The following is a 12,192-nucleotide window of genomic DNA, read 5'->3' as shown; positions in this document are numbered from 1 at the left end:
TGGGGGGGGGGGGGCAGGAGGGCGGAGGGGGGGGGGGGGGGGGGGTGTAGCAGCAGCAGCAGAAAAATAAGAAATGAAAGATTCTAGATTATTATAGAGATGTGAACATTTGTGTGTAACGATGATACTGGAATCATTGCACATTTTTTTTTTTACATATCTATAAATATATATATATTGTTTTGTCATAGCCTTATTTATTTGTTACTAATGTTTTTTGTTATATATGATTTGAATGTTCTCTGGTTGCCTTTTTTTCTCCAACAAGCGAGAGGATGAGGTGGGAGGATGAAGGCTAGGCGGTGAAGGTTAGGGCATCAGCCTGCCTCCAGGAGATGACTGATTTTTACCGTGTGGCAGTGAACGCCTCTCTGGTGGTTAAACGTGAGTTAGATTTCTTAAAGACGGCCGCTGGTAAAAATGGCGTCTTTGAATCTTTAGCTTTGTTCCAGATCAGAGAAGAGAGGCGATATCCCGCTCCCTTACCTTAAAGGACCTTATTTTGGAAAAAATATGTACGAGAGAGGTGCAGGAATGAGTCCTAGACCCTGATATGAGTCAGCATTTTACTACTTCCTGTCCACTGGTGTTGAAGTTGAGGGTTTTTTTGATTGTGGTTTTGGTCTGAAATAAGGCAGTTATGTTTTCTTTGTGGTATAACATGGAAGATGTTATCCTTAACACTGAAATGACTCAGCATTTTAGCACTTCCTGTTTTTGGTTGTTAGCCTGAAATAGGGTCTGTGGTTAACACAAGCTAAAGAGACTTTGTTCTACGACTTAAAATACGTCAGCAAATACCCCACTGGGGAATTTGGAAATGGCGGTTGCTAACAAGTGTCTAAATGAGACGACTAAACGTCATCATGACGTCATCATTAGCTTGCTTTAGCTTAGCGGTGGAGACGTGAAGTCATGAAACCCCACTGGCTTTTGTTCGAGGTAGCCCTTGCGATGCTAACATAAAAAAACAAGAACCTGGTTGACTTGATCTCGGTATCGAAAGAAGTCTTTTTGTCTGTGAAGTCTTTCTTACCTGGTCTTTTCTCACTGTGTTATACTTTACATTTATTCCGATAATAAGGTCCCACAGGAAAAGAGGGGCTTCGCTTCTCTTGACAGAACTGAGCTGTATTTTTTGAATCGATATCTTTAATGTGATGATACTGTGGGGATGACCACTGGTGCGTTCATGCACCATTACCGCTGATCAGTGACGTGGACATGAACAGAAAGTGTTCCGAAAATGTAAGTAATGCTACCTTTGAAGACTTAAATCACAGTCGTACTTTTCACCGCTTGGCCTGAACATGAGACGTATTAGAGGTCAACGTTTTTCCCCTAAATGAACCAAACTGCAGGTGTGAAAGGGAACCTGAGAGAAACCAAATTTCTACGTGTTAGTCTCACATCAGAAAGTCTTTGTCGTTTCTTTCTGCTCCGTCCCATCAGTGCCACGATTTTGGATGTGAGCAGAGGAAAGAAGCACGCACAAAACAAAGACCGGGAAACACAAACCGGATAACGTTCCAGAATCATTTAATCTTAACGGTCTTTGAGATTTCGGCTGCCTCTCACGGTCATCTTCGTTTGATTTCTGTTTGAACACAGAGTGGACTTTAGTCTGCAGGTTGACCCCGGAGTATAGGCGTTTGAGGTTTCCGGGGTGAATCGTGCGTTGGGGTACGGAGGCCCTGAGAGGCCAATTTTTGATTATCAGTTTTCCTTTTTAGGATAATCTTTGCTAAGTTCCTCAAAGAAAGAAAAACAATGTGTGAAACTTTGGGGGAAATAAGGTTTTCAAGAGTTTCTTTTTTCCATTCGCGAAAAAACTATTAGATTTCTTATGTTTGTCTTTAGATTTATTTTCTCCCGGTCTTTCCCCAATTCATTTCTTGACTGATTGATTGTTTGGTCTAGAAGTACAGTTCTGTCTTACTGACATCATGGTACACAACTTCCATGTACCTTTATTTGTAAAGAAAAATGCACGTTTTTTGCAGTTGACCAAAGAAGTCACTAAGAAACGTCTTTTTTTCCACCTGTTTTACACGCTTAGTTCCCCTCATGTTCTCCACTCTTAAACACGGGAACATCAAACATGATCACACTTCTAAAACTGGCCTCTCAGGGCTTCCGTATGGTCTCGTTGTTGTCGAGCTTTTTGGTCTCGGGTGTGAAGTCGGAAACAGAATTTAGTAAAAAAAGAAGCCACTCGCGGGGTCTCTCCTCTGCCTTCTCGAGCATGTGTACGATACTGAGTGACGACATACTGTAAACACTTTCATTACTTATCTGTTGAAGCTTGCTGTGGTGAGTGCGCCCCCCCCCCACCCTGTGCTTGTAAATGAGACGTCCTGATTCGTTGATCTGCCTTCGCTTGTTTCATTTTCATTCGCAATCTGACGTTATTTTTTAATCAAAGCGTGCCTAATCGCCGTCCCATCGAGGGATCCCTGCTGTACAGAACATCCCAGAACCCCCTGCAGCGCCCGGGCATGTGTGTGTGATGGATGATGGTGTGTGTGTGTGTGTGTTTGTGTGTTGCCCACAGATTCAGGACGGCGAGTGCGATCCCCTGTCGGCTCCTCGCTGTTCCTCTTAATTTTGTGATGAAGATCTTTTGCAAACTGTTCTGTGTCTGAATCCATGGAGCTCCCGATCATCAGATTTATTTTTCTCCCCCACTTTCTTTTCTTTTATTATTTACTTTGTTTTTGTTGTTGTGTACAGATGAAAATCGGACAGTTTGTTAATAATAATAAAGTCTGCAAGGTTTCTATCCTGTTGTCCGCTCTGTTGATTTCACCGTAGAGCTTCAGTCTGCTCTGATTGGTCAGCTGGCCGGCTCCGTTGTGGTTGGTCAACAGCTTAGAGATGTCCCGCCCCTTAGCCTACATTATCACGTACAATGTGTTGGAGCGCTATCCAATAGGAGCGCGTAACATTGTGATGTCACTATATTCCAGAACTTTGGGATTTTAGGCTCTGCAGACCATTTACATGCACTAAAACCTATAAAACACACTCCAGTGGAGGGAAGTCCCCGAAAAGAGAGTAGTTTAACTAGTTTGCAGTAGCTTGTTTGTATTTCAAGTAAGCTTTGAGAATTTAGTCATTTTTTGCCATTTCTTTGTTCTTGACCACTGAAACGGCAAAACACTGAGTGAAATTGGTATTTTGAATAATTATTATTGCTCAGTTATTGTTTAACCCTCTTGACCAGCCATGATATTTGTTGAACTCAATTCAGTTTCTTATCATTAAAATATATATTTAAGACGTGGAGGAACACTGTTGTGTAATCATCACATTCTCCTCCCCTGTCAGAACCAGCTGCCTACATTACCCATAATGCAGTTGTGGGTTTCTCACACACACACACACACACACACGCACACACAATTGTGACTTAAATGTGGTCCTTCCTTCCTGCAGCCGGTGGTTTCCACATATTTAGGAGTGCGATGATAATCATCTTGCAAATCAAACTTGGCCCGAGTTCAACTTTGATATTTCCCTGTGTGTGTGTGTGTGTGTGTGTGTGTGTGTGTGTGTGTGTGTGTGTGTGTGTGTGTGTGTGTGTGTGTGTGTGTGTGTGTGTGTGTGTGTGTGTGTGTGTGTGTGTCTGTGTGTGTGTTCATAACTCCTCACACACACAGGTGAATATGTTAAGTGAAGCGATCTGACGTCACTGTGTGTCTGTCTTCATGTGGACATACATTCCGAGTGTTTCCTCTCTTGTACGTGTGTGTGAGAATGTGTGTGTGCAGACGTACTGCACACACACATGTCTGCGTGTGTGTTTTTGAAGCGTGTGTTCTGTCTGGTGTGTGGAGGCTGACGGATACGTGTTGAATTCTTTAGTCCGACGCACCAGAACACGTCTGACCTCGCAGCCGCCGTCCAGAAGAACTGAAGTGTGCATCTCAACGTGTCTCCAGACATCCGGAGAGATCCTGCTGCTGATTCACAGCTCCAAACATCACACACGGTCGGGTCAACATGTTTATTACGTGTTAAACTGAGTCATTTCTGCAATGTAATGACAAAACACAGAGTACACGGGGAGAAAATCTGCAAAAATGTTCAATTTTTAACACGTATGTAGTCCTGTGGGAGACTCTTAGACATTATTATTACTTTTACTCACAGAGATAAGACATCTTAAACAAACCAGGACACAGATTAACAACACGTTGATCTGATTCTCTTTGAGAAGGCTCAGCTCTGAGACTTCAACCCTTCTTTCTGAAATTGACCTAAAGCGCTCAAACTCAAAGTATGGATGTGCAGTAAAAGAAATGTGTATGTTACTTTTGGTGTTTCTGTATTTATTTCAGGTGTTTTAACTCTTACTGTTGACTCAGTTATTCTACAGCAATGCATCCTGTTCTATGAGATCATCTTATGTTTGAGATTTCATACATTTTTCATTAGCATTTTTAATAAATTCCATTATTTTCACATAATTTCTGTTTTTTTCCGATAAATTAATGTATGTATTTTTAATTCTGGATTTTTGAAATCATCGAACGGACTGAAGCTCCTTTTTTATAAATGTTTTTATTTATCCTTATATTATATACAGAATCATAGTTTTACAAAAGCAGTAAATAACCTTCGAAGAGGCCAAAGACACTCAGTGGTTCGACACCCTGCCCCCCGTCCCCGTCAAGTTCTGCTTCCTGCTCTCACATTCATAACAGAACCTTCTTCTGGCACCAACCCTGATGAACCATAAACCCCCCACCCCCACATTAATGGATGCTCCCACTAAAACGTGTACGGAGAGACGAACAGGGTGACCTTGGTGAGGTACCGGCCCAGCAGGTTGTTCCTCTCCAGCTCGCTCATCTCCACTTCGGCCTCCAACGCGGCGGGACCCTGTATGGGCGTCACCAGCAGGAGGGTCCCCGTCTGCCGGCCCGAGCGCTGAACGCTGAAATGACCCCGCCCGCGGTCGCCCGCCAGCCCAAAGCGCAGCGTGTCGCCCAGGACTCGAGCCGCCGATACCCGGAAGAGGACGCGGGGGGCGGACATGTTGGACACCACAGACAGGAAGTGGAAGGAGATGGAGTTGGGAGCCTGAGAGCACGACTTGTCTCCGAACATGCAGGGGTTCCTCTCACAGCGCCTGAGGAAACACAGAGGAGAAGTTATCGTAGGATCCCCTAAACATCAGCAGGAGAGGACTCTTTAAAGTAGAGACACTACATACTGATATACACCTGAACATCAGCAGGAGAGGACTCTTTAAAGTAGAGACACTACATACTGATATACACCTGAACATCAGCAGGAGAGGACTCTTTAAAGTAGAGACGCTACATACTGATATACACCTGAACATCAGCAGGAGAGGACTCTTTAAAGTAGAGACACTACATACTGATATACACCTGAACATCAGCAGGAGAGGACTCTTTAAAGTAGAGACACTACATACTGATATACACCTGAACATCAGCAGGAGAGGACTCTTTAAAGTAGAGACGCTACATACTGATACACACCTGAACATCAGCAGGAGAGGACTCTTTAAAGTAGAGACTCTACATACTGATATACACCTGAACATCAGCAGGAGAGGACTCTTTAAAGTAGAGACACTACATACTGATATACACCTGAACATCAGCAGGAGAGGACTCTTTAAAGTAGAGACTCTACATACTGATACACACCTGAACATCAGCAGGAGAGGACTCTTTAAAGTAGAGACACTACATACTGATATACACCTGAACATCAGCAGGAGAGGACTCTTTAAAGTAGGGACACTACATACTGACATACACCTGAACATCAGCAGGAGAGGACTCTTTAAAGTAGAGACACTACATACTGATCTACACCTGAACATCAGCAGGAGAGGACTCTTTAAAGTAGAGACTCTACATACTGATATACACCTGAACATCAGCAGGAGAGGACTCTTTAAAGTAGAGACGCTACATACTGATATACACCTGAACATCAGCTGGAGAGGACTCTTTAAAGTAGAGACGCTACATACTGATATACACCTGAACATCAGCTGGAGAGGACTCTTTAAAGTAGAGACTCTACATACTGATATACACCTGAACATCAGCAGGAGAGAGGACTCTTTAAAGTAGAGACGCTACATACTGATATACACCTGAACATCAGCTGGAGAGGACTCTTTAAAGTAGAGACTCTACATACTGATATACACCTGAACATCAGCTGGAGAGGACTCTTTAAAGTAGAGACACTACATACTGATATACACCTGAACATCAGCAGGAGAGGACTCTTTAAAGTAGAGACTCTACATACTGATACACACCTGAACATCAGCAGGAGAGGACTCTTTAAAGTAGAGACACTACATACCGATATACACCTGAACATCAGCTGGAGAGGACTCTTTAAAGTAGAGACTCTACATACTGATACACACCTGAACATCAGCAGGAGAGGACTCTTTAAAGTAGAGACACTACATACTGATATACACCTGAACATCAGCAGGAGAGGACTCTTTAAAGTAGAGACTCTACATACTGATACACACCTGAACATCAGCTGGAGAGGACTCTTTAAAGTAGAGACTCTACATACTGATATACACCTGAACATCAGCAGGAGAGGACTCTTTAAAGTAGAGACACTACATACTGATATACTCCTGAACATCAGCAGGAGAGGACTCTTTAAAGTATGTTCTATGGAGTAAGTCACTGTTTTTCACTGTTTGTTTTCCACCACAGCCACAGATCCTCTCTGGAAGAATAAACACTAACATGACCTTAAAGCTAACGCTAACCCTGCACACATCGCTGCCTCCCTGCATCACCAAAACATGCAATTAAGATTCCACTGCAGGAGTAAATCAAACCTCCAGGAGCAGACACGTTTCTGTTTGGTCCGCCATCAGCTGATCGGCTGACTGGAGCCGCCAAGCCTCAGCGTCTGAAGCCAAACCTCAGTCGTGACTCCCGGCCATGTTTCTGTCAGAGGACGGGATGCTAACTGTCGGGTGGAGAGAGGAAGTGGCCCACATGGAGGTGGAGATCATTGTTTTTTAAGCCTCTCTCCGTCGCCCAGTCTTTGTCTTGTGTGGTGAGGAGGTCTGCGGTCTGCACTCCTTCTCTGCGAGCTTTGTTTGCAGTTTGTTGCTGAGACGTGTTTTCACCCCTTCTTAACGCAAGGCAGTTTACTCTGCTAATTCAAATAACTGCTGTCTACAGTTCTTTGTGATGCTCAGAAATTACAGAGACATAGATCACGGCTCCCTCCAACAATGCTCATTAAGTATTTATATTTAAAAAACAACTAGCGTTGTGTTCTTGTAAACGCTCTGCTCGATTCATTGCCATCGCATGACTTTTAGAATGAGTTGGCCTTTTATTTATCGGACTGCCACCACATCGGGTGAGCGGGGAAGAGACTAGCAAGGAGGATATGTTTTCAGTCAAGCTTGGTTTATATGTCTGTTTGTCAACAGGATTATGGAAAACCTATAATTCATACTTACCGTGACCGTAGGAGGAGCCAAGAGAATACGGTTCAACTTTTTTGGTCAAATTTCTTTTTTTGTCCATTTTTTTTTTTGTTAACTTTTGAATTTTTGTCTAGTGTTTGTTTTTACATGTTTAAGGCATTTATTCCCACCTTTAAGAGTCTAGAAGAGTGTGGACCCTCAGCTAAGTTCATATTGAAACTCCACAATCAGGACTGCTTGATTTAAGATGTTCCCCTGTATCGTAACACCTAACCATATGAGGAGATTCATAGTGATGAAACAAAGGAAGGCCAGTCGGCTGAAGGATGGAAATGAGAAGGTGTGGTTCTTACATCGAAGACGTCTTGATGTACGTGGCGTTTTTCATTTGAGGACACTCCACCGTCACACACTGGAAACCTCCGTACGTGTTCACACACACCTGGTCTGCTGAGCAGTTGTGCATCCGGTTCTCACACTCGTCCACGTCTGAAGAGAGAGGGGTTGAGGTTACAAATAAGTCCAAAAAATACTCAGATCCATTACTTAGGGAAAAGTAGTAACACCACTGTCTAAAAATGACCTTCGACCTCTGACCTGTGCAGCTGCGAGCGTCTCTGGACAGGTCGTACCCGGCGGGGCAGAAGCAGTGGAAACTGCCGGGTGTGTTCACACACTGATGGACACACAGCCGGCCGGGCTGAGCCAGAGGGAACAGGAGGCACTCGTCGATGTCTGAAAGACAGGGAGGAGAAGTCCAGGAGGTACGGGAGATTGTTCCATATGGATGTAAAACAAAAGCACTGGCATTGTAACACAAGGAACAGATGCCCTGTGTTTGTAGAGGTGATTTACAGCAGCTGACAAACACACTAACTGACTGACAGAAGTACAAATACAATACAATTCCTCCTCTAAAATACCAGAAATACATCTAGCAATGCTACAAATATATACACAAATACTTCCTCTAAATAAATGTGCAAATACATTAACTAAAATACATCTACAAATACCATACATACCTGCCCTACAATACATCCAGAAAAGCTGGAAAAGCTCTGTTGTGATTGGTCAACCTCTTAGAGATGTCCCGCCCCTTTTCCCGTCACGTACAATGTGTTAGAGCGCTAGCCAATAGGAGCCTGAGTGTTCCCTAGTGACGTCACTGGCGTTGGATGTGTCGCTCACCTGTGCAGATGTTGTTGTCTCGGCCTGATATGGTGAAGCCCACGTCACAGGTGCAGCGGGTGGAGCCCAGGAAGTGAGTGCAGTGAGAGGGACGGACGGAGGACGGGGGGGAGGACATGGGTGAGGAGGAGGAGGAGGCCGGCGAAGGCAAAGATACTAAGGAGGAAGAGGGGGAGTAAGAGGAAGACGAAGAGGAGGACAGAGCGGCAGAGACAGGGAAGGAGGAAGGAGCAGCAGGAGAGAAGGAGGCCAGGGAGTTTCCACTGGCGTTTAAACCTGGAAACAAACAAGAAACTATGAGTCTGAACGAGACGACTGAGCGTCATCACGACCAACGTTAGCCGCCTTTAGCTTAGCTTTTTACTTCAGAAGTCATAGAGTGGTGTTAATATCTGGAGATTCTCCTGCTGGACATTTTTTTTCACCAATTATCAAAAAGCCAATGGAGAAATCCCATTGGCTTTTTGTGGAGGGAACCAGAAAAGCCAATGAAGCAGAGAGATGTTGCCTTCAGGGTCAGACTCTCTGTAACCCTTCAGGAAACGTCCCAGTGTTTAATGGTCTTACGTCTGCACATGGGCTGCTGTCCGCTCCACCTCAGAGACTCCAGACACACTCGTGTTCGCGGGCCAATCAGCTCGTAGCCGGGTGTGCACAGGAAGTGGACCTCGTGTCCGATGGCAAACACACGGCCCAGTCTGCGGCCGTTAGCGGGGGGGTCCGGTTTGGTGCAGGATGCTGGAGCACAGAAAGAGGGAGAGAGAGAGAGAGAGAGATATTTACCTTCTGAACGTATTTATATTATGACAAATATTTAAAGTATGAAAATATGAATAGAATATAGTTCATGAGAACATTTCTGAAAAAATGCATGAAGACTTAAAAAAGAGGTTTTAAAAATTCATGAACGATTTATAGAAATGATTGAAACGTTCTTAAAAATGTTAAAGAACTTCATAAACATTTCATAAAAAAACTCAATCTCCCTAAAATGGTGGGACTCCTAATACTGAAACACAGACGGATAGAGTCAGATATTTCTGTGCCTCCTCACCGCCGGTCTTGAAGATGGCCATGGTGCTGTTGTGCAGAGCGCTCATTTTTCTCCGGAGCGAGCGAAGACCCTGCTGGTACGAAGCCTCGTGGACCGCCAGCATCTTCTCCACCTGCCGCAGGGAGGTCAGCAGGTCGTGGGTGGAGGGGCACTCCTGAAGGGGGAGAGGAGGGGGGAGACGAAGAGAGGTTACACATGGATTCTGCTGGAGGAAGAAGAAAATAACCAAAAAGGACCCCCGACAAAACGCATTAGAGAGGCCCTGTTCTGCCTTTGTGTCCTATAGGTTTTAGTGCATGTAAATGGTCTGCAAATGCTAAAATCCCTATGTTCCCTCCAGAGGGAGTTTCTCTCCCACACAGTCATGAATTCAACCCATATCTCTTTGTTTCAGCGTGAAGACAGCGCCCCCCCCCGGCCCCCGCTGTCTGCTGTGTTCAGGGACGCTCTGCAGACAGTCTGCTGCCGCTCCAGGTGTGAAGTCTATACATAGAGGTGAGGATTCACTGACACCTGCGAGAGGACTGGCCCGGAGCCCGCGGCTGACCTCTGACTGACGGCTGACACACACACACACACACACACACACACACACACACACACACACACACACACACACACACACACACACACACACACACACACACACACACACACACACACACACAGTCCCTGTCACACAGAGGAGGGTTAACTTTGGTTCAGAATGACTAACTTTAATAATGTTGTAACTCGATAATAAATGTTTGCAATTTGAGTTATTATTGATGTTATTAACTAATCATAAGTAATGCTTTCAATTATTGTACACATCTTTTACACTTTTGAACAATAAATACACTTAAAAACTATTATTTGTAAAGGATATTTACACAGAAATGACTGTAAACATTCAAACATCAATTTAAATAATATTAACGACCCATTTATTAACAATTAAATGTGACAAACATCTGTTCATAATGTTTAGAAATGGATTAGTTGTCTCATTGGGAACTACACACTACACATAATAATACACTCTTTTTTCAAGGTTTAAAGATACAGAAGAATAAATAACAATACAAGTATCATTCATTATTATTTCAGTGCCTTTTTGTTTCTAAAATGCTTTTGACAGTTCTTCCATCTTTTCTTTAGTATAAAATATCTGCAATGAAGATAAAGGAATAAATGAAACAATACATAGGAAAGAATTTGGGTAAAGGGCAACTGGAGCTTTCTGTCCCTTTGGGGATTCCATACACACAACCTCCACCAGAAGTCCTTCAGGTGTGTCCTTATTTTGGTACATTATAAACTATTTGGCTGCTATTGAAGCAGCGCTGCGACCAGGACTTTGTGAATGTATTTAATTTATCACTATTATTATCAATAAAGTGAAAGATTTGAGGTGAAATATCAGACATTTAAACAATGAAAAGCCCTAACTTGAAGTTGAAAGTATGAATGTAACACACTTATAAGGGTTATTCATCTTAGAATAATTCCCTCTTCCTAAGGCTTTAAACACACTGACATTTCCATAAAAATACACTAATTTAAGCAAATTTTGGATTTTTAAAAAGCAAAAAAGGTTTTAAAAAGTGCAGTTCTAGACAATAAATATTCATTTTCAACTTCTAATCACAGCTTTAACCTGCATTTATCTACTATTTTAAGAGTAAACCGACCTCTGACCTCTCTTAAATTGACATTTTGTGCAAATCCTGTTTTTTTCTACTTTACTGTTGTATAAAATGATGTAATGTCTTTCTTTTGGGGACTACATTTACAATTTGGCATTAACACTTAAACACCTTATATTTGACACTCGTGCTCATTCACTCTCCCTGACAGCTAGTACACTGACACTGTTAGAGACACCTGTCCTCACCTGAGCATCAGAGAAGTGGACGTGATGAAGTCCAAACATCAGCAGGAGGACGGCGGCGCTCTTCATCCTCAACAAAACCTCCATGCTCTTCCGGAAAAGTGAAATTCTTTGAGACTTTTGTCCACACACCTCAGCGGCTGCTCTGCGGCTCTAACTCTGGATCCTCTGCGCTGCTTTCCTTTTATTTTCAAGGGCACTTGCCAAATTTCTCCTTCCCCCTTCCTCCTCTCAGTTATTTGGGAGGAGGAGGAGGAGGAGGAGGAGGAGGAGGAGGAGGAGGAGGAGGAGGAGGAGGAGGTGCCCACATCTGGAACACACTTTCATTTTATTGTTTTGATCAATCAGCGGCCCCAGAAATAGACTCTCAAATTAGAAGTCAGAGTCTTTTTAATCTTCACAACAAAGCGTGTTCTGCTTTTATTTTGAAATCCTAAACCTGTGTGTGTGCTGCAGGATAATGTGCGGTGGCTGCTTAATGACAGGGCAGCCCCCTTTACTGATAACCCCGCCTGGATTCTCTCTCTCTCTCTCTCTCCCCCACCCACAGGAGAGAGAGAAAGAGTCCCTGAACGCACCGTTTAAATAAAGCATGATATA

At 43.6% G+C, this 12,192-nt stretch overlaps 1 protein-coding gene across 1 annotated transcript; it reads right to left on the bottom strand.

Annotated features, from left to right (window-relative positions):
• Nucleotides 1–4,072: 4,072 nt before the first annotated feature.
• Nucleotides 4,073–11,723, bottom strand: LOC134883529 (fibulin-7-like). Its single transcript, XM_063911931.1, has 7 exons — nt 11,596–11,723; nt 9,720–9,873; nt 9,233–9,403; nt 8,666–8,941; nt 8,072–8,209; nt 7,828–7,963; nt 4,073–5,137 (listed from the first exon to the last, which is right to left on the bottom strand). The coding sequence occupies exons 1-7, from the start codon at nt 11,677–11,679 to the stop codon at nt 4,777–4,779; spliced, it is 1,320 nt and encodes a 439-aa protein (XP_063768001.1). The 5' UTR covers nt 11,680–11,723; the 3' UTR covers nt 4,073–4,776.
• Between the last annotated feature and the right edge of the window lie 469 nt (nt 11,724–12,192).

This window comes from Eleginops maclovinus, chromosome 2 (genome assembly GCF_036324505.1).
Source record: "Eleginops maclovinus isolate JMC-PN-2008 ecotype Puerto Natales chromosome 2, JC_Emac_rtc_rv5, whole genome shotgun sequence".
NCBI classification, from domain to species: domain Eukaryota; kingdom Metazoa; phylum Chordata; class Actinopteri; order Perciformes; family Eleginopidae; genus Eleginops; species Eleginops maclovinus.
Note: the sequence above shows the minus strand (reverse complement) of the source record. Positions and strands in the feature narration are given on the sequence as shown.